General features: G+C 37.7%; 1 protein-coding gene across 9 annotated transcripts in view; it reads left to right on the top strand.

Moving 5' to 3' along the window:
• PDE3A (phosphodiesterase 3A) overlaps positions 1–24,057 on the top strand; it is a 379,994-nt gene that overhangs the window by 299,999 nt on the left and 55,938 nt on the right. For all 9 annotated transcript variants that reach the window (XM_086404062.1, XM_086404060.1, XM_086404061.1 and 6 more), the window contains 3 exons: positions 3,774–4,031; positions 8,424–8,578; positions 15,717–15,841. In XM_086404062.1, the coding sequence (XP_086260188.1) occupies positions 3,774–4,031; positions 8,424–8,578; positions 15,717–15,841 (538 nt within the window). The remainder of the gene's footprint in view (positions 1–3,773; positions 4,032–8,423; positions 8,579–15,716; positions 15,842–24,057) is intronic.

The following is a 24,057-nucleotide window of genomic DNA, read 5'->3' as shown; positions in this document are numbered from 1 at the left end:
TAAGTAAATATGTGAAATAAACATAATCATATATCCTAAAACTATTAATGTTACACTAAAATTTTCATGTCAGTTCATGGAACATATTTAAACCTACAGAGAGAGAAAAACATGGCAAAATGATTAAATAATTACAGATATATTTAGTAACGTACAATGAAAACGTTCGGTATTTATTTCGTCCTGCTAGCTCAGCTCTGGGGCTGTGGAAATAGAGTATGTGTTTGCAGCCTGACGTTTTCATGCTCCAGCTATCTGATGCAGAGTTATTTTTGACTCAGTTATTTGGCAAGTGATTTTTGACTAATAAAAATAAAAAAATAATAGTACTTACCTTGTAGACTTGTGCTGAATAAATATCAGCTGTCACCATTATTATCCACCAGTATTACTATTGCTACTCGTATTATTCTAGTATGAAAAGTCATAGTTTCTATATGATAGCTTTACAGAATAATTTATCCTTGCTATTGCTATAAGACTAGATACCTTCATGGATGCTGGGTATTTTCATAATTATCATATTTTTCTGATTACAAAGAAAATACATGTTCACTTTTTCTGTGACATACATTTTTCCCCACAGAACAATATTTTATAAATATTTTTCCAAATAAACATTTACAGATCTACCCAAATATTTTAAAACAAGTACATGATATTTTATATTTATATTGTAACATTTTTTAAAAATGTCTCTGTTGATATGCATTTATGGCCGCACTCTTTGATTGTTATCAGAACATTGCAGTGCCCTTTGTGGTCTTGTCTTTGTATTTTTGTGTAAATGTAGTTTTTCTTTGGATGTCTACATTGTCTTGCTAGATCATAGAATATGTACATTTAAACTATAAATTGATAGGTTCAGCAAAAACTTCTTGCCAAAAATATTGTATTGCTTTTACTTACTGCTCATTTCCTCAACCCATTACTGATACTTGGTGCTAGTAATCTTTTATTATTTTTTATTTAATAAGTAAACATTGCTTTTATTGCATTAATTTGTATCTTAAACATTCATGAGGCAAGTAGCTTTTTTTGTATTTGATGGTTAAATTATATTTGAATTGTATATTCATTCTCTTTCTCCCAGTTTATCATTTATTGATTTATATATATGTGTGTGTGTGTGTATATATATGTATATATGTAGTCCCATTGTACACCTTGTAGGATCTTAGTTCCCCTACCAGGGATTGAACCTAGGTCTTCAGCAGTGAAACCACAGGGAATTCTCTAATGACTTTTATTTTTTTAGAGGCCTTTTATTCACATATGTTTTATCTTCTCTGGGTAGCAGGTATTTTTTCATGGACTGTTTGTTTTTTACCTTTGCTTATAGCGTATTTTCTTATGAGAAGTTTTGTGTTTCATCAGATCTGTTAGGTGTTTTCTTGACAATTTATGCCATTTATATTACTTTTAGCAGTCTTCCTAATCCCCAAATTATAAAGTAGTCCCCCATATTTCCTTTTAATAATCTGATAATTTTATACATTTAAATTTTTCATATCTCTGGAGTTCATTTTTAAGTCTGTTGTCAGAATGATTAAAGTTTATTTTCTCCCAACTATGTAGCCTAACTTCTAATAACTTCTTGCTGAAAATCTCCAGAATTATCACTTCTATTATTTATATCATTATCACTATTGGACACTTATAACCAGCACAATTGTAAGTGCCTTGTATATAATCTACTTTTTAAGTCCTCTTTTAATTTAATTTTTTATTTCGGGCTGCATTGAGCATCAGTTGCAGCACCTGGAATCTTCATTGCACCAAGTAGAATCTTTCTTTGTAGTTCGCTGGCTTCTCTCTAGTTGTAACACTCAGTCTCAGAGATTGCGATACATAGGTTCAGTTGCTCAGTGGCATGTGGGATCCTAGTTACCCAACCAGGGATCAAACCCACATCCTCTGCATTAGAAGGCAGACTCTCAGGCACTGAACCACCAGGGAAGTCCCTGCTCTTTAATTCTTATTAAAATAACCTTCTGAGGCTGGTACTATACTATATCCATTTTACAGATGGAGAAGTCACACAGTACAGAGAGCTCACTAATGTGCCAGAGATCATGCGATAGAAAGTGGTAGGGTCAAGAGTCAGAATTTGGATCAAATAGCCTAGTTCCAAAACCTGCACATCCGTCACTGTTATTCAATTTAAAGTTATGTGGCTTCCTCGTGGGCTTCGCTGGTGGCCCAGCTGGTAAAGAATCTGCCCACAATGCAGGATGCCTGGGTTCAATCCCTGGGGTGGGAAGATCCCCTGGAGAATGGAGCAGTGACCCACGCCAGTATTCTTGCCTCCCTGTGCCTCATACTGCAGCACCATTCCAGTATTAACAGCCGTCTGCATACCATCCTTCAGCTTCGTCTACCTTATGAACCTTGACCCTGCCTGTGCTCTCCCTTGCTCCCACATCTTCCTGTCTACATTAGCCTGACCAGCAGGTTGTAAGAAATCCCTGTCCTCTGTGTTTTATGTTCTTCATTCCTTTAGCAAGTATAGAGTAATAACTCTGAATCTGAGAAGCAGTTTGGCAGAATATGACAGATGTGCCACAGAATTCCAGAACAGAAATTTCTATTATTCCTGACAACAAGAGGGACAGTTTGTGAATCTGAACAGCACAATGAGGTGCTTCTTATGTTTCTAATATTAATTGAATAATTACCACACACCAGGCTCAAATATCATATGAGAATATTACTAAAATTAAAATTTTATAGTATATTAATGTTACTTTTCAGAATGAAACTTTTTATGACTGAGTAGTATACCATTATATATATATATATATATATATATATATATATATATAATGCACATAAGTATATTATACATAATATGTACATAAATATATATGTGTATGTGTGTGTGAGCTTTCCTGGTGGCTAGACAGTAAAGAATCTTCCTGCAATGTGGGAGACCAGGTTTCAACCTCTGGGTCATGGGGAAGATCCCCTGGAGAAGGGAATGGCTACCCACCCAGGTATGCTTGCCTAGAGAATTCCATGGACAGAGAAGCCTGGCATATATTTACATATGCACGTGTGTGTGTGTGTGTCTATATAAAATTCGTAAGATTATATGAAAAACCCAAACTGTTTGGCCAACCATATATATATTATATATATGTGGGTGTGTGTGTATGTGTATATATATGTCATATCACATTTTTTTCAATTCGTCTATTGATGGAGACTTAACTATATGAAGTAAGTGAACTTCCCTGGTGGCTCAGATGGTAAAGCGTCTGCCTACAATGTGGGATACCTGGGTTCAAACCCTGGGTTGGGAAGATCTTCTGGAGAAGGAAATGGCACCCCACTCCAGTATTCTTGCCTGGAAAATCCCATGGACGGAGGAGCCTGGTAGCTTACAGTCCATGGGGTCGCAAAGAGTCAGACATGACTGAGCAACTTCACTTTCTTTCACTACTATATGAAGTACATTAAAATGTTGAGATCTTCATAAAGAGTGATTGATATGAACATTTTTTTTGTTTCCTGAAGCTTTTTATTTAAAAAAATAATTTTTATCTTTTTGTTTCTTCAAAGTCTACAGGGTCTAGCAGTAAAAAATGTGCTATTAACACAAAAATAGCAAAAAGATATGGCAAATTTGGGCAAAATTTGAAACAGAAATGTGATTTGCATGTTACTTTACTATCACCCTTTGGTCCACTTTTTCTAAAAAGCCCAGTTTCCCTTCCTGTGCCTCCAGCCTCAAGCCTTTCTCACCCAACCTCCTGTGTTTGGTGTCTTAGTCTTCAGGAACCAGCATCACTGTGGATATTGCCGTGATGGGCGAAGCTCACGGCCTTATCACTGACCTCCTGGCAGACCCTTCTCTGCCCCCCAACGTGTGCACATCACTGAGGGCAGTGAGCAACCTCCTCAGCACGCAACTCACCATCCAGGCCATTCACAAGCCCAGGGTGAACCCCATCGTGTCCTTCAGTGAAAACTACACCTGCTCTGATTCTGAAGAAAGCTCTGAAAAAGACAAGCTGGCTGTTCCCAAGGTAGGTATTAATGACATGCTCCTGAAAGGGTGAAACTGTTTCCCCTAGACCTTTTTCTTATCACTCCACACACACCCAGAGATTCATATCAGTGAGCCCCACCACGCCCCCCCCCAAGAAGTCTTACCTGATGGTAAAGAATCTGCCTGCAGTGTGGGAGACCTGGGTTCAATCCCTGGGTAGGAAGTTCCCCTGGAGACGGGAATGGCACCCCACTTCAGTATTCTTGCCTTGAAAACTTCGTGGACAAAGGAGCCTGGTGGGCTAAGTACATGGGGTCGCAAAGAGCTAGGCATAACTTAGCAACTAATGCTTTCACTTTCTTTCCCCTAAGAAGTGTTTGTCAATCATGGTGACCAAAGTAATAGAAAAGTAAACATAAAGACTTCCATCCTTATACCTGATAGCTTTCTGTAAACAAAAAATTTACCTTTTTACATTAACTTTTTTATTCATGTGTTCAGGGTTTTTCTTCTCTATATATCAGGCCTTAGTCTGTGGGATGAAAGTAATAGCAGTGGGAAATAAAAGCAGGCAAAACCCCCTGCTCCCACTTTTGTAGATTCTGTTAAAAATTCACTGCCTTCTAAAATGCGAGATTCCTTTCCTCTTTGATTTTTTAGTATGGTAGGCTTCACAGTACCCTCATGTCTTTCCCAAACCCAACAAATTTTTAACTTAGAAGAATTTATTTGATTTTCAGTTATTTATTTTATTTTATTTTTTAACTTTACATTATTGTATTGGTTTTTGCCATATATCAAAATGAATCTGCCACAGATATACATGTGTTCCCCATCCTGGACCCTCCTCCCTGCTCCCTCCCCCCTCCCCATACCATCCCTCTGGGTCGTCCCAGTGCACTAGCCCCAAGCATCCAGTATCGTGCATCGAACCTGGACTGGCAACTCATTTCATATATGATATTATACATGTTTCAATGCCATTCTCCCAAATAATCCCACCCTCTCCCTCTCCCACAGAGTCCAAAAGACTGTTCTATACATCAGTGTCTCTTTTGCTGTCTCGTATACAGGGTTATTGTTACCATCTTTCTAAATTCCATATATATGCGTTAGTATACTGTATTGGTGTTTTTCTTTGTGGCTTACTTCACTCTGTATAATAGGCTCCAGTTTCATCCACCTCATTAGAACTGATTCAAATATATTCTTTTTAATGGTTGAGTAATACTCCATTGTTTATCTGTATCACGGCTTTCTTATCCATTCATCTGCTGATGGGCATCTAGGTTGCTTCCATGTCCTGGCTATTATAAACAGTGCTGCAATGAACATTGGGGTACACATGTCTCTTTCAATTCTGGTTTCCTCAGTGTGTATGCCCAGCAGCGGGATTGCTGTGTCATAAGGCAGTTCTATTTCCAGTTTTTTAAGGAATCTCCACACTGTTCTCCATAGTGGCTGTACTAGTTTGCATTCCCACCAACAGTGTAAGAGGGTTCCCTTTTCTCCACACCCTCTCCAGCATTTATTGCTTGTAGACTTTTGGATCACAACCATTCTGACTGGCGTGAAATGGTACTTCATAGTGGTTTTGATTTGCATTTCTCTGATAATGAGTGATGTTGAGCATCTTTTCATGTGTTTGTTAGCCATCTGTATGTCTTCTTTGGAGAAATGTCTATTTAGTTCTTTGGCCCATTTTTTGATTGGGTCATTTATTTTTCTGGAATTGAGCTGTAGGAGTTGCTTGTATATTTTTGAGATTAGTTGTTTGTCAGTTGCTTCATTTGCTATTATTTTCTCCCATTCTGAAGGCTGTCTTTTCACCTTGCTTATAGTTTCCTTTGTTGTGCAGAAGCTTTTAAGTTTAATTAGGTCCCATTTGTTAATTTTTGCTTTTATTTCCAATATTCTGGGAGGTGGGTCATAGAGGATCCTGCTGTGATGTATGTCAGAGAGTGTTTTGCCTATGTTCTCCTCTAGGAGTTTTGTAGTTTCTGGTCTTACATTTAGATCTTTAATCCATTTTGAGTTTATTTTTGTGTATGGTGTTAAAAAGTGTTCTAGTTTCATTCTTTTATAAGTGGTTGACCGGTTTTCCCAGTACCACTTGTTAAAGAGATTGTCTTTAATCCATTGTATATTCTTGCCTTCCTTTGTCAAAGATAAGGCATCCATAGGTGCATGGATTTATCTCTGGGCTTTCTATTTTGTTCCACTGATCTATATTTCTGTCTTTGTGCCAGTACCATACTGTCTTGATGACTGTGGCTTTGTAGTAGAGCCTGAAGTCAGGCAGGTTGATTCCTCCAGTTCCATTTTTCTTTCTCAAGATTGCTTTGGCTATTCGAGGTTTTTTGTATTTCCATACAAATTGTGAAATTATTTGTTCTAGCTCTGTGAAGAATACTGTTGGTAGCTTGATAGGGATTGCATTGAATCTATAAATTGCTTTAGGTAGTATACTCATTTTCACTATATTGATTCCTCCAATCCATGAACATGGTATATTTCTCTATCTATTGGTATCCTCTTTGATTTCTTTCACCAGTGTTTTATAGTTTTCTATATATTTTCGGTTATTTAAAGTAGAAGTTGGCCTTAGTGATTCATGTATTTTCTTCTTTTTACATATAAGATATGAGAATTTTACAAAAGTGAGCTGTAGGGAGTAGAGTTCTGCCTCCAGTTTAGACCTCAGTGTTAGTTGAAAACAAGTCATGTTAAAGATGAGAAAAAAAGGAAAAGAACCAGAATTTCAGTGGTCTCAGGTATATCCAACACAGTTCTTTATTTGGTAAATAAGCAGCTGTGCCCTGGAGCTGATGGTCAGTCAGTAACATCTGTGTTCTTGCCATTGTGGGTCTCTGGACTCAGGACTGTGTCCTTCAAGTAACTTTGTCAATTAGGTGTTTTTTAAGTTTCCTTTGAACATCTACTTCTCTGAGAAATATAGGGCTAACATGATATGAAAATAAATGGATGGCGAAAGAGAAACTGATTCCTTTGGGTCTCAAAATAGACACAGAGTCAGTGACAGATTTACAGACAAGAATCCTGATATTTACATTGCTTGACATTTTCTCTTCCTGTTGAATTCCCTCCTAGGGTATATATCTTTAAGAGATTTTGGAAACTATTTAATATCAGAGTTATTCTTGAATCCCAAGGTGCCATATACTTAATTCTCAAAGCTTTTACTGTCTTCAGGAAGAGCAGACTCTTTGTTAAACTCTGCTTGCACAATTGTTCTTCTAGGAGTCACCGGCCACAAATAAAATAATGAGCTCCTACCTCATCATTATTGCTGTAGTTGTATTAGATTACCTTCCCTTTCATTTTTAAGGTTAAGACTCTCTTTGGAGGGTCATTGTTCATCCTGGTGAACTCAGAATCATGCCTGAGTGCTGAGGGTGTCACAAATCCCACTTAGGCTATGGTAGGAGAAGAAATGACAAAGAGGGGAATCGCAGGTCAACTAGCAGAGTCTTCTGTTAAGAGGTGTTCATCACCACAGTGCACCAGACATGCAGGGGAGCCCCCAGTTCTGGGAACTCAGGTTCTTGGAGGACTTCTACCCTCCCTCCCAAAGACCTGGTTATGGACTAAACTTGAGTTGGTCAAAGAGGGGGCCTAGTCAGCAGACTACTTTGCCTTTGAGACCAGAGAAAAAGAGTGGAGGGCAGGCTGGGGGACTTGGGCACATTCTCCTCCCTGGGAGGGGCTGGGGTGAATGGTGGTTTGCATGGTGAACCATGCCCACTTCCTGTTTGCTCTCCTTCACTTTCTTGCTGCACCTTTCTCAGTCTCTTCACACCCACTCCTGGTCTGTCCCAGTCAGCTCTTCTGTTCAGGTTTAGTGGTTTGTAGAAATTATACTTTCCTTTCAAAAAAAAAAGATGTTCATCCTAATAACATTACCCAAATGCCTGTCTGTCTTAAGTCATATTAACCACAAGAGAGGTGGTACATCTTGTGAGTTACACTTTTACCTTTATAGGTCCCATCATTTCTAAATCAAGGATTAAATCAATTAAATCAATAAACACTTTGGTATAACAACAGTTGTCCTAGTTAATAGAAATGCAGCTCATAATAAGTTATATATTAATATTTATAGGTGTGTAAGCCCTGTTGGACAAATATGACAATAAAATTAGCCCAAAATGGCTCTCATTTCTCATAATCCATTTTTATATAATCATTGAAATGAAGGTCCCAAAATGTTATTTTTATAACATTAATTGATTTTGGCCAGAGTTCCTTATTGAATTTCTGAGTGCCCAAATTTTAGAGATATGATATTCAACCAATATAGTTTAATATATTCATTGCTAATTAAAAACTCATTTTCTTTCATTATATTACATAGAAGTTAGTGATAGGAAATATGCTTGGTAATAAAATCAATGTTCCTTCTTCCCAGCGCCTGAGGAGGAGTTTGCCCCCCGGTTTGCTGAGACGAGTTTCATCAACTTGGACCACCACCACTTCTGCCACAGGTCTGCCCACTTTGGAGCCTGCCCCTGTCCGGAGGGACCGTAGTGCCAGCATCAAGCTGCATGAAGCACCTTCATCCAGGTTAGGTGATGTTCCTGTTGGGTTCATGTTTCTAGGAGAAGTTCCTTATCAAAAATTAATTATAAATTACAGGGGATTACAAAACAGACATAGACTCCTAGAGTTAGAAAATGAGCTTATGGTTTCCAGGGGGGAGGGAAGGATGGAAGGAAGGGACAGTTAGGGAGTTTCAGATGGACAGGTACACACTGCTGTATTTAAGACGGATAACTCACAAGGTCCTACTACATGCACAGGAAACTCTGCTCAGTGTTGGGGCAGCCTGGATGGGAAGGGAGCATGGGGAAGAATGGATACTAGTATATGCATGGCTGAGTTCCTTTGCTGTGCACCTAAACTATCACAACATTGTTAACTGGCTATACCACAGTACAAAATGAAAAGTTAAAAAAATACATATATATAAAAGTAAAATATAGTAGCATCCAAAGTGATTGTTTACTTAATTATGAAAAATGATCATTAATAAAGATTTATAATATATGGCAAAAAAAAATTACAGGGGAAGGGAGGCCCAAAAGATTATAATTGATTTGAGGCCCACTTTGAAACTGAAAAAGGTATCTGGTTTAAATCCAGAGCAGTATAGGGATTGATATCAGATAATTATGCTTAAATGTTATTGTATGGCCTTAAGTATAAATGGGGACAGTGACTTGAAGTGATGTCTGCTACTGTAAATTTGGATGGGTAAAGTTGAACCCAGAATAAAGACAGACTAGATTTTACCTGGACTGAGATCTGTGTTGGATTTTTACATCAAATGTATCCAACCTAACATTTGCAAATGATTGTTAGATTTCCCCCAGTTCACCAGACCAGCTCTGCTGGCATTATTTGAAGGGCAGAAAATCAGATCAAAGGTAGTTCATTCTAAGAGCAACTAAATATGTTCAAACAGTTTTTAACTTAAACTTTATTTAGACAGTGAACAGATTGGTGATTGTCAGAGGCAGAGGTTCAGGGTAGCCAAAATGAGTGAAGGGGATCAAAACTTGCAGTTATAAAATAATTAAGTTGTGGGAATGTACAGCATGGTGACTATAGTTAATGATACTATATTGTATATTTGAAAGTTGCTAAGAGAATAGATGTTAAAAGTCCTCATCAGAAGAAAAAAAAATGTACAAAGATGTTTGTTGAGACTCATGGACTGTCCATGGCATTCTGCAAGCCAGAATACTTGAACAGGTAGCCATTCCCTTCTCCAGGGGATCTTCCCAACCCAGTACTCCTGCATTGCAGGTGGATTCTTTACCATCTAAGCCACCAGATGGATATTAACTAGACTTATTGGGCTTCCCAGATAGCTCAGCTGGTAAAGAATTTGCCTGCAATGCAGAGATCCCAGTTCAATTCCTGAGTTGGGAAGTTCCCCTGGAGAAGGGATAGGCTAACTCACTCCAGTATTCTTGGGCTTCCCTGGTGGCTCAGATGATGAAGAATCCAACTGCAATGCAGGAAACCTGGGTTTGATCCCTGGGTTGGGAAGATCCCTGGAGGAGGAAATGGCAAGCGACTCTAGCATTCTTGCCTGGAGAATCCCCATGAACAGAGGAGCCTGGTGAGCTACAGTCCATGGGGTCACAAACAGTCGATACAACTAAGCACACAGCACATTGTGGTGATCATTTCACAGTATATACAAATATCAAATCATCATGTTATGTGCCTAAAACAAATATAATGTTATATTTTGATTGTACATCAATAAAAATAAATAGAATACAATTTACTTAGAATATTAATTCTAATTTTACAAAGTGGTTAAAAAATCAGAATTACCAAAGCTAAAGAAAAGATAATACTAAGATCTAGAAAGAGTTTTGAAGAAAACATCATCATGAGAGAAATTCTTTCAGAGAAAGCTACTGCGTTTGTCCTTTTCTATTTGGCATAGAAATAACATACTTTATGTGAATAATAATTATGAGAACACTTACCATGTACGATTTCAGGTTTTTGAAACAATTACATCAGTTTTATTAATGATCTAATGACTGAAAAATTACCATATCTTTATTGAACTACATGATGACAATATTAGATGTGATTTTCTTTTGACCCTGGCTTTGAATATAAAGCCCCATTCTGAAATTGGCAAAGAAATGGAATTTTTAACGACTGCTAACTTTTCCTGCTTTCTTACTTAAAAACATAATTGGTTTCTTTCATGTTAAATATTATTGATGATCTAATAAACCTATAGAATCAGAAGCAAGCATGAATGATTCTTTCTTTCACATGAGTTCACATAATGTTTGTGAAACTTCAAAACATCACCATAGGAGGATGTTAATCTGTTTCATGAACATTTCCTGAAGTTCAAAATTATAGGTCACTAATAATATTTTCCCATGAAAATATTGACTGTTGACTTTTATAGCAGCAAATACTGATAAGTGGTAGGAAATTATAGTTATGTATTTGTTGCTTAAAAACATGAATTTTATGTTCTTGGTATACATCTTTAGAGAAGTTGTCTATTTTATCAGCACACCTTGCCAAGATTCCTGTCATAGTATAGTTAATGCTCCTTTATTTACTATCCATAGAATGATTCTACCAAAAATCCATTCAAGCTTTCTTAAATGTCTCCTTTCTTTCTGTTATTATTTGTTACTTCTCATCAAATTTCATTTCTCCTACTCCTCTCTTCTCTTAGTTAAATGAGATTAGAGGCTGAAACTGAAATCAACATGAGGAAGAGGCTTTCAAAAACTTTTATGAGCTTAACTCCTAAGGATTTTGTCATTCTGTTTTATGAAATAAATGCTCCTTATCAACTATTTTCAAAATAGAAAAGGAATGGCATACAATCCCACTCATTCCCTTTTTCCTAAAAGTGCTCATTGATGTCCTGCCTAGGTATGACTTTTCCCACTAACTTACTCTTCCTTAATTTCACTATCCTATTAAAAGTCCTGATATAACATCTGAGAGTGATACAACTTTTTCACCATTATAAAAAAATAATAAATTTAATAAATAATAATAATATATATTATTTTAAATATATTAAATAAATGAATAAAATAAATATAATAAAATATAATAACAAATAATATTTTAATAAAAATAATAATAAATTTAATAAAAAATAATAAAATTCATTCCGAAGAGAATTTAGTCCTTTAAGGGAAAACCGTATGTCAGTAAGTAGCAATGGTACCACCACTAAACACAGCTGGTTTGGGTTGACTCATCCTTGGCTGTAGGTGAAAATAGTGAAAAGATGGCCTCAGATATCTCCAGCCCTACTAATAAACCAAAGTTAAAACGTTCTTCAGTTAGACCTGTTGCTAAAACTGACTGATTTCAAAACTGACTTGAGTTTTAATCTTTGAAACTTCTTCCCTGTCAGTCCTTTTACTTCTTCCTTTCCATGTCTGTCTTTTTATTGAGGCTCTTTGAGGACTGCAGTGATCAAAAGAACAAGAGTAGGAAGTGAAAAGTAGAAACAGTTCTCAACTTATGTTCCTATAGGTACATAGCTGGATGAGTTACTCCTGGGTGGTTTTAAATCCAGCTGAGTCAAAAGACACTGGACTGAGAGTCAGACGGATCTTGACCCTACCACTCAGAGATGTGTAGCCAGAGCCTTGGTACCCACCAGAAGAAATTCTTCAGGAAAGGGGGAATGATGACACAAGTGGAGTAAAATTAAGTGGAAGGATACCAATAGGTTTTTTATTTAAAAAAAAAAAAAGTAAGCTTGAGAGAAATTTTAAGTTTGAAATGAATCATACCCTAAGCCTTCCACATTGGCCATGGAAATGACAGCAGGCTGTAAACTCTGTAAAAAAAAACTGTTAGGACCTGGTAAGACTTTTAGGACATAGGATGAAGTTTTTATGAGTGATAAGGTGATAAAATCCACTTTTGTAGAGGAGGGTTGAGGTCTTCCACAGCAAACACACAGATAGTTTTTGCATGCTGTGTTAGTGTGGGAAGATCAAGTAGAGGTTCCCCTAAGCTATTTTTCTCACTGGAATTCAAATTATTATATATGAATAAGATCCTAATCACAAAGGCAAAGATCAATAGACAGCTGAAAACTCACACAAAGGAATGCATTTGAAAGTATCTGTAAATTATAAAGTGTGTATGTATGTGTATATATGGACATACATACACATGTACACACATATATATTGATTTGTCATTTTATTGACAATATCTCTTAAGGAATTAATATTTAGCATATTAAGAAAGGATGTATGGCTAGGATTTTATTTATCTTAAAGTTCATTAACTTCCCACACATTAAAGATGCGCCATTATTGCACTTTATGAAATTTCTCAAAGTGAGCCTATCTTAAATGTTTTTATTAAAGAAATATAAAATAGAAGTAGACAGTTTTGAGCTAGCTTTAATAATATAGAGGGCTTCCCTGGTGGCTCAGATGGTAAAGAATCTGCCTACAATGCAAGAGATCCGGGTTCAGTCCCTGGATCAGGAAGATCTCCTGGAAAAGGGAATGGCTACCCACTCCGGTATTCTTGCCTAGAGAATTCCATGGACAAAGGAGCCTGGCAGGCTATAATCTATGGGGTCACAGAGACTCAGACGCAACTGAGTGGCTAATGCACTTTTAATAATGTAACTCTTTAAAGTATTAAAAAATAAATTCAGTTAATATTAAGGTCTTTTTAAAAGCCTACATAGAAAAGTCACTATCTGTTTATTATACAGTATGCTGAGAAGACATGTAGGCCTCATAAACATTGCATACAGTGTCTTCACAGTAAGTCTCACACATCAATCAATCCAGCAAAAGTAGTTGACAGGGAATAGTGGTATCAGGAAATAGTTGATATAGTTATCTATCTCAGATTCAAAGTTTTCTTTGATATTATTGTTTCAAAATTCCAGACATTTGTGAGTTGCCTAGAATGAGATTTCCAAGAAGGATATGAAACAAATATTATCTTGTAGGCTATCCTTAATTGTATTTGATAATTGCTGGAACTCATTCCACTTTTCAAATGCTATTTAAAGTAAAGAGAAAAGATGAAATTTTAAAATATCTGGCTCAACAGTTGAAGAAAAATCTCTCTGAAAAGGATAAAGGAGATGAAATGAGGTAATTAGTAGCAGAATGTCACATAAGACTGAACACAGGTAACAGATCTTTCCCATCAGTAAATTTGCTAATAATCGAAGAACAGAGGCAGTAGCCAAGCAAATGCTCAGCATCTTCCTCTTTGAGAGGTCTCAAACTGGTAGTGCAGCATACCCTAAAAGTCCTGTTATTTCACCTTAGCACATGTTCTAGTTTGGACTTAATATGCAGAATTGTAAGCAATACACACATCATGATGCTTTCACAAAGAATGCCATTTTGGTTATAGCTCAGTTCAGTAGCTTAGTTGTGTCCGACTCTTTGTGACCCCAGGGACTGCAACACACCAGGCTTCCCTGTCCATGAGCATGCTCAAACTCATGTCCATTGAGTCGGTGATGCCATCCAACCATCTCATACTCTGTCATCCCCTTCTCCTTCTGCCCTCAATCTTTCCCAGCATCAGGGTCTTTTCCAGTGAGTCAGTTCTTTGCATCAGGTGGCCAAAGTATTGGAGCTTCAGCTTCAGCATCAGTCCTTCCAACTAATATTCAGGACTGATTTCCTTTAGGATGGACTGGTAGGGTCTCCTTGCAGTCCAAGGGACTCTAAAGCGTCTTCTCCAGCACCACAGTTCAAAAGCATCAATTCTTTGGTGCTCAGCTTTCTTTATGGTCCAACTCTCACATCCATACATGACTACTGGAAAAACCATAACTTTATTTTGACTATTTTGATCATAGAACACCTCCAAATTATACCTCATTAACTATATAACTTATATGACAATCTCTACTCATTAATGACCCCATAATTCCATCCATTTCAGCTTTATTTACAATAAGCCACTCAAAGAGACCAGGTACATCCTGCTTACACTGCCAGTCTAAGATTGGCCAAGGATCAGATTGTCCAGTTACTATCACGCAAGTTATAGATTTTATGCATTACCAAATTTACTAATGCTCAAAAACACACCGATGTTAGCAAAATACAAACCAAAACATAAAGCAGACACTTTTACTCCCATCCAAGTACTAACCAGGCCCTACCCTGCTTAGCTTCTGAGATCAGACAAGATCCGACATGTTCAGGGTGGTATGGCTGTAGACTACGCATTTTTCCTTTGGAGCAAACCAAGACAGTCTATATGGCTTCCCGAAATATTTTTTTCTCTGAAATTACAATAGATTCTGTTTCAGATTCAGAATGTAAGGTTTTGAGCAGTGCCTACAGATAAATTTTGGTCTGAAACAGCTCTAAAATGTATATCCATTAGTTACATGGATTTTTTGTAGTGTTCTTCATCCCAACCTTCCAGTTTGATTTATGATTTATTTAAATTGATTACAGGTTTATTTACAATAATACCTAGACAGAGCAAGGATATCCTGCTAAAAACATTCCCTCGAGTGAAGACTCACTGCCATTACCTTTCTCCTAGGAAATAGCATCAGTGCTACCTTTAGTAGCAGGCCCATTAGTATCTACAAGGGAATTTGTCTCATCATTCCATTCTTTACAGGGTATCACCAGAAAAAGAAATGGTTGGTTAAAGACCTGTCATTAACCTTTTCCTTCAAGATACTGCAAGAATATTGTCTTTGAATGATAAGTACTTGCATTTCTTAATTTAGTTACACCAAGAATAATAAATTAAAAAGAGTATATAAGAAAGCATCATGTCATTCATACCTAATGTAAGTTCACCTGCATCTTAAAGTTAGTTTGCCATGTTTTTAGAAAATCTTTGAGGAACATGATTATGGAAATAGAATGAGAAGGTGTTGGATACCGAGTAATTGAATGAACAGTAAAGCTCTCTTTTTGTCTTGGTTAACCCAGTATCCTTGAAGAGTGTGTCCTGTGACCCTGTTGCACAGACTGAATTCAGATAACCTAGTTTGTCGCTAGGTTAGTGACTAGGTTTGGAAGTCAAGTGGTTCTGTCACTGAACCTGGACCATGACTCAGATTGAAACTATTATGAAAACGGTGGTTGGGTTCTGGTAAGGTCTGCCCCAGTAATCAAAGGATAGTTTCTTCATTTTTCTTTATACCTTGTCTTTACAGTGCTATTAATCCAGATTCTTGGAAAAACCCAGTGATGATGACTCTCACCAAAAGCAGATCCTTCACTTCATCCTACGCTGTTTCTGCCTCTAACCATGTAAAGGCTAAAAAGCAAAATCGACCAGGTAAAGAACTTACTGAGGAGAGAGCTAACACTCACTCACTGAGTGTGCCATCATGGAATGAACTAAGCTTTAAGTGTTGCAATACTCAGATGTGTTTGGTTTGACTCTTCTAAAAACAAAAAAGCCTCATTAACCAATTAGTTACTGAAATTTCCAGTTTATAGGATGATGCAGATTCTTTTAAGATAGCTGCACCAAATATCCCATCTTGAATTTACTGGATGAATATTAAATCAGTGTAACTATGAGTAGGCAAGCTTTATCTTATTAATATAAAAGATAATGAAGTACTTATGAAATTTCAATTTTATTTTTAGTTTGTTAAAAAATATTTTCCAGAAGTATGATATTTATAAGTTCTAGGAAATGCTTCATTTACTATACATACTATAATTTTTCAAAGAAATTCTTGCTCCATGTCACTTACCTGCACACACCCCCAATATAAAAATACAAAAGGAAGAGGTATGTAAATTCAGAGAAAATACAATCCAAGACCTTTGACAGCCCTTTGAAAAACCTCAAAAATCAGCAACCAAAAAACCCAGGAGTAACATGGGTGGTAGGTTTTCCTTCTCTTTTAAACCAGGTACAGAACGAAACTTAATGTGATTTCTCCTGTCTAGGATCTGCATGGGGCTTTTCAGGTTGGTGTCAATGTACCCTCTGTGCTTCGAAGTATCAGTTTTTTCTTTCCCTCAAGCGTCACTTAATAAATATGTATGGAGTGTTCACTATCCAGAGATACTATCTGACACTGAAATAGTTTGAAGAATGCGGCAGTGATGAAACCAGACCCTATTTCTCCTTTCACAGAATTCTCACTTACATTCAAGTGGAGTGTATAAACAGATATAGAGTATAAGCTATTAGTGTGTATATATATATATATAGTGTTCTAAAGGCTATGATAAGAAAGTGAGGGAAAACTTTCAAAGAATTAAAGAGATATAAAACCCAATGTGTGGATGGAAAGCTTCAACAATTTAAGATTCTAAATGATGACTGGCAAAGCTAACAAGCAGAAAGGGAGAGCAGTGAATGCAGAGAGGGAGATAAAAGCAGGTCTGTGGACAGAGGCCAGATGGAAGCCAGGAGCTTTGGCAAGGAGTTTAGGTATCAATGAAGTTTCAGGTAGGAATGTATCTGTAGAATAATTCGGGGAAGATGACCTTATTTAATCAGAATCTGTGATAATTCAAAACTGAAATAGTTTGTCAGATTCTGTCTCCAAATTGGCCTCATCCTTAAATCCCAATTGAGAGTCTGGGGTATTTCCTCTGACCTTTCCTTCCTGGAGGGTTCCTTGTTGGTTCAGTGGTAGAGAATATGCCTGCCAATGCAGGAGACACAGGTTCTATCCCTGGGTTGGGAAGATCCTCTGGAGAAGGAAGTGGCATCCCACTCCAGTATTCTTCCTTGAGAAATCCCATGGGTAAAGGAGCCTAGTGGGCTATAGTCCATGGGGTCGCAGAAGAGTCAGACATGACTTAGTGACTAAACAACAATAGCAATTCCTTCTTGGAATGTTCTCATTCCAAGTTTTCATCTCTCAGCATTGTAGAAAGCCTTGCTGAGATTTTTCAGTAGCTCCCTGCTTAGCTTCTTAATCTCCTGCCTTTATCGCAGCTCAGGAATTCACCAAATAGCTCAAGGGGAAAGCTGCCCTCTTCCCACTGGGCTGTTAGACATTCAAGTCCTGGCTGCCATGGCAGCCCCAAACTCCAGTATTTGTGTCATCAGCCTTATGACGTTACTAAAAGCTCTGTTGGCTTGCCTTCCTAATAGCTGCATCCATCTGCCTGGATTCTTAGCCTTTTGTTCCATGCCAGTGGTCAATAAATAATGCTCTGGATGGAAGAACATTTTGCAGGATTTTGGCTCACCCTTCTGAGGGTCTCTTCTATTTGGAAACCTATCTCTCCAAGTTGGTTGCCTTGCTATGATAGCTTTTTTATTTTAACTCAGCTTTTCTATTCGTTCTCAAAGAACAAATAGATGGATTTACTGCAAATTATTGCATTATAGCCAGAAGCAGAAGTCCTGAAATGGTAGTGTTTCTATGAGGGTTAGAGAACCAGTACTCACATTCCACTAATATTTCAAGAGGCTACCTTGGAATATAAGCTTAATTTTAAACAGCACAACTTAAGGAAGGACTTCTGTTGTTTCTTCCATCTAGAAGAGAAAATTTAGTACTTTCTTTCCCCTTTGATCACCTAGTTTATACTGGTAACTGTTGAAACTATTCTTCCTGGGTAGCTCAGCTGTGAAACAATCTGCCTGCAATGCAGGAAACCTGGGTTCAATCCCTGGGTTGGGAAGATCCCCTGGAGAAAGGCATGGCAACCCACTCCAGTATTCTTGCCTGGAGGATTCCATAGACAGGGGAGCCTGGAAGGCTACAGTCCATGGATTGCTAAGTGTTGGACATGACTGAGTGACAAAAACTTTGGCTTAAATCTCTACTGGTGAGCATATGAAGACACTTCCTCCAGAAAATACCATTTTAGTGGCATGAAATTACTGAAAGAAATCCCTAAAGGCAATCTGGTTTTCCAGAAATTAATCTGGTCCTCTCTGCTCTTTAGAAAAATTTATTATTCTTTTGAATCTTACAAGTCATTCATGACCTGAGGATTAGAATTTATTGTTCATGAGGGTCAGAAACAGGTCTGTGTGGGAAAATATTTAAATAGAGATTGCACTGAGGGCAAATTCAGATGAGCTCAGAAATGCAGAGGCTCATTTGGGACCCCAGCAAGGTGGAAGAACTGAATCTGAGCGTTCCATATTAAACCTGAGACTTTTAAAGGGACACTTAAGTGTATTATAAAGCAGACATTACTTTGCTGACAAAGGTTCATATAGTCAAAGCTATGGTTTTTCCAGTAGTCGTGTATGAATGTGAAAGTTGGACCATAAAGAAGGTTGAGCACAGAAGAATTCTTGCTTTCAATCTGCAGTATTGGATAAGACTGTTGAGAGTCCCTTGGACATCAAGGAGATCAATCCAGTCAGTCCTAAAGGAAATAAACCCTGAATGTTCATTGGAAGGACTGATGTTGAAGCTGAAACTCCAATACTTTGGCCACCTGATACAAAGAGCTGACTCATTGGAAAAGACCCTGATGATACAAAAAATTGATGGCAGGAGGCTAAGGGGACGACAGAGGATGAGATGGTTGGATGGCATCACTGACTCAGTGAACATGAGTTTGAGCAAGGAAAGCCTGGCATGCTGCAGTCTATGGGGTCACAAAGAGTCAGACAGGATTGAGTGAGTGAACAAGTGACCCTAGTTCAGAGGATGCCTTCAGTTCAGTTCAGTCACTCAGTCATGTCTGACTCTGCAATCCCATGGACTGTAGCACGCCAGGCCTCCCTGTTCATCTCCAACTTCCAGAGTTTACTCAAACTCGTGTCCATTGAGTTGGTGATGCCATCCAGCCATCTCATCCTCTGTCATCCTCTCCACCTCCCATCTTCAATCTTTCCCAGCATCAGGGTCTTTTCAAATGAGTCATTTCTTCACATCAGGTGGCCAAAGTATTGGAGTTTCAGCTTCAGCATCAGTCCTTCCAATGAATATTCAGAACTGGTTTCCTTTAGGATGGACTGGTCTCCATGTGGTCCAGGGGACTCTCAAGAGTCTTCTCCAACACCACAGTTCAAAAGCATCAATTCTTCAGCACTCACTTTTCTTTATAGTCCAGCTCTCACATCCATATATGACTACTGGAAAAACCATAGCCTTGACTAGATGGACCTTTGTTGGCAAAGTAATGTCTCTGCTTTTTAATATGCTGTCTAGGTTGGTCATAACTTTTCTTCCAAGGAGCAAGAGTCTTTTAATTTCATGGCTGCAGTCACCATCTGCAGTGATTTTGGAGTCCAAGAAAATAAAGTCTGTCACTATTTCTACTGTTTCCCCATATTTGCAATGAAGTGATGGGACCAGATGCCATGATCTTTGTTTTCTGAATGTTGAGTTTTAAGCCAACTTTTTCACTCTCCTCTTTCACTTTCATCAAGAGGCTCTTTAGTTCTTCGCTTTCTGCCGTAGGGGTGGTGTCATCTGCATATCTGAGGTTATTGATATTTCTCCTGGCAATCTTGATTCCAGCTTGTGCTTCATCCATCCCAGTATTTCTCATGATGTACTCTGCATAAGTTAAATAAGCAGGGTGAAATGTACAGCCTTGACATACGCCTTTTCCTATTTGGAACCAGTCTGTTGTCCCACGTCCAGTTCTAACTGTTGCTTCCTGACCTGCATATAGATTTCTTAAGAGGCAGGTCAGGAAGGACCCCTTGGCTCCCTACAAAATATGTTTAGGTAATTTTTGGAGGAAAGCATCACCAGTTAACAGCCATGCAGCTTCAACATATAAAATTCAAACCAGCTTGAACTTACAAACCAGATCATTGTAAACATGCAAGGAAATAACACAGGTTAGAAAAACCAGGAAAACAACTGTACAGATCTCTAAAGGTGTTGAGTGGGATGTACCTAGTGGTCCAGTGGCTAAGATTCCATGCTCCCAATGCAGGGGGGCCAAGTTTGGTCCCTGGTCAGGGAACCAGATCCCACATGCTGCAACTGAGACTGTGCAGCCAAATAATTTAAAATACATATTAAGTTATTTAAATGACAAAAAAAATACTCAGTTGTTTGAAGAAAAACATGAGGGCATAAAAGATAGAAATGAGAGAAGACATAATTGCAGGGCAGCTAAATGACTTTTGGAAATATAATCAGGGAAATATGACAAGTTAAATGTCATAAAAGACTACTAAAATTTTGGAGAATTAGTAAACTGGAAGGCAGAGAATGTGAAGAAAGTATACGGAATGAAGCTCAGATGAGAAGTTGGAAAATGTAATAGATTCTGAGAGCCTTAGGAGGAGTCATCAGGAAGTCTAATATACATAATCATAGTTTTAGTAGAGGATAGGAAACAAACTATTTGAGGAGGAAAGGACAAAGAACAAACAATTTAAACATAGACACAGAATAGTGAAATCACAGAATGCCAGAGATGAAAAAAATCTTGAAGTTAGCCAGAGATATGTCCCTTCAGTCAGTCTGAGAGCAAAATTGTTGTAAATAAATGGAGTCAGAAGACAGAAAAATGTTTTCTTCAAAGTTTTGAGAGAATATGATAGTCAACCTAAAATTGTACACCAGGCAAATCTGTTTCGAAAGAGTAGAAATAAATTAAAGACATATTCAGGCAAGTCACAACTTTACCACCTACCAGATCTTAACTAAAGAAGTTTATATTTTAGAAAGAAAAGGAGCAGAGGAAAATTTGTAAGGTATAATAGAAATGATGAACAGATAAATTAGAAAACCATGATTACATTCAAACAAACATGATATGCATAAATAATAGTATTGAGTTGGCCAAAATGTTCATTTGGGTTTTTCCATAAGATGTTACAGAAACACCCAAACTTTTTGGCCAACCCAATATTTTCAGATTGTAGGTATTTTTTAAAAGATTTTTAAGGAAAATAATTAAAATGTGAGACAATAATGACAAGTAACTCAAGGGATGAAGGATGAATTGAAATGTTCTGCACTCTTGTATTGCTCAGAAAACAGACTCAGATGAGGAAACTGAGGCAGAAATGTTGAGTAACTTGCCCAAGGCCACACAATTAATCCAGAATTCTTTCTTTTGTCCTAAAGACTTATTAGAAAAAAATGGGGATGACAAATTGAGATAACTTAAAATTAGGATTTTTTTTGGTCTTGTCCCTAGCCAAGGACAAGATAATGAAAGGATTTGGTTTTCTGTCTCTCAATTTCTTCACTAGGTCATGAAATTAAAATTCTTAAGATAACATTCTTTATCAACATGATAAAGTCAAGAAGATAGAAATTAATGGTTAGTGTATTCCCTAGAAATAATAGAGCAAATGATGAGACAGACTTGAGGAACAACCTCAGATTCTGTGCCCTGCTCCTGACTTCATATGCCTGTGCTTAAGAAGGGCAACATGTGAAAGGAAAAGAGGCTCCACAGAGGATACCACAAAGGCAGATGGTAGAGATGAGAGTTGGGCTTCTCAGGTGGCCCAGTGTTAAACAATCCACCTACCAATGCAGGAGATGCAAGAGATGTGGATTCAATCCCTTGGTTGGGAAGATCCCCTGGAGAAGGGAATGGGAACCCACTCCAGTATTCTTGCCTGGAAGATAACATGGAGAGAGGAGCCTGGTGGGCTACAGTCCATGGGGTCACAAAGAGTTGGACACTACTGAATCACACACACACACACACACACACACACAAGGGTCACAGTAATGGCAAGAGCCTCCCACATTCTTGCCTTAAAGTACATAAAACATCTCTGTCATTGATTGGTTTGGGAAGGATTTTGCATTGTGCCATCTTTAGACTGCTCTCACAGCAGAGCTAAATGTTTATAAAGTAACCTATATCCTATGTATGCTGAATTGTTTAAATCCCTGAAAGTCTGCCAAAAGGAAGAAAACTTTCCAAGAGTCAAGAGAGCTGAAACTCAAGTACAGTTCTACCTGATCAGATGGGCCCTTCTGTTTGGGAACTCATCTCCCTGCATGGATGGCTGGTTGGGGTTGATTTGCCAAATAGATGTGATTTAAGTGAGTGTGATGCCCTGCTACACCCACCTCCCCAACCCCCACCCCTGCCCCAGGTTTCAAGAAAATGTGGAAAGAGGCAGAGAAAAGCCCCTTTATGTGGCCAAGAGAGTAAGGAAATGGAATTAAATAAAGTGTGAGGAGGAAAGTAAGAAGCAGTAGGCAGAAGAGATAGGGGGATGCAAGCGTAAACTTAGAGTACAGAAACACTGGAAGATAAACGACCTGTTTTGAGATGGGACTAATGAAATCTGTTCTTTGCGCAAATCAAGTAAACAGTGAGTCCTCTGGCTCCATCCATCAGTATTCATTTAAACAGTTGAAGCACAACCAATTATTATGCAGTTACTAATATAAAATAAATGGATGAAATCACATATGAGTCCTTTGATTAAAGCCTGAAAACAGGAGATATAAATATAATTTATTTTCTGTGTTGCTTTTCTGAGTCACTGAATATGTAAAAATGCCTTTCTGTCATTCTACTTTTGAAATCTAATTCATGCTTATCAGAGCTGCAGTGAGTCGTTCCCTTTCCAGATTCTTATAAATTTTATGATTCTGATAATCCTATTGCAATGATTACAGATATCTCTATACCTGAAAGTTAGACTGAGTTTTGCCTATAGAAAATTTGAAATGAGAGACAACTTGAATTATGGCATTGTGATTTTTTTTTCCTTTTTGCATCTGTGTAATTTTACTTTTTGTTTTGGAAAAATATTGGGGCTGTTTTCCTGTGGGTGTGGAGAAGAGGCATGTATTTATCAGACAGGCTGGTCCCTTTTTTGTTCAATGAAAATTAAACAGAATTTTAAAGCACAAACAGATGGATTCACTTAAATCATTTCCCTCCAGTATTGTTTATCATCTCCTTTTGATTGCCCAAAGTTCCTTGTGTCTTGACCCACATTTTCTCATGTTCTCAGGAGCAAGGAATTAAAGACTCAATTACTCAAAGGAGTTGGTACTTTAGAACTTTTTAAAGTTATGTTTTTAATTTTTTAATTTTTAATTTTAAGTATTTCAGAGTAGAGTGGTCTGAATCATCCAAAGAATTGTATTTCATGAGCTGGGTCTTTTTCCTGGAGTCTCTTAAAATTATTCAAGAAAAATGAGGATAAATATGTTTGAGAGCATGCACATTTATCTCAGTCCCTTCATGTGTATGTGTGTGTGTGTATTTGTGTAACATAAGATTGGGTGAGACTTCAGGGGTTATCAGTTCTATCCCTCTAACTTTAGACATGATTACACTTTAAATAATCTTATAAAATAATTTGTTTTTGATGACATATAATAATATCCTTTTCCTGTGAAATAATTTTATTTGCAGTCTCTCCTTCTAAGAAAGAGTAGTCTTCCCTCATAGCTCAGTTGGTAAAGAATCCACCTGCAATGCAGGAGATCCTGGTTCGATTCCTGGGTTGGGAGGATCCGCTGGAGAAGGGACAGGCTACCCACTCCAGTATTCTTGGGCTTCCCGTGTGGCTCAGCTGGTAAAGAACCTGCCTGCAATGCGGGAGACCTGGGTTCAATCCCTGGGTTGGGAAGATCTCCTGGAGAAGGGAAAGGCTACCCA

Source organism: Bos grunniens, chromosome 5 (genome assembly GCF_055505025.1).
Source record: "Bos grunniens cultivar Pamir isolate PY7600 chromosome 5, Bosgru_T2T1.0, whole genome shotgun sequence".
NCBI lineage: Eukaryota > Metazoa > Chordata > Mammalia > Artiodactyla > Bovidae > Bos > Bos grunniens.
This window is presented reverse-complemented; position numbering and strand designations above follow the sequence as displayed.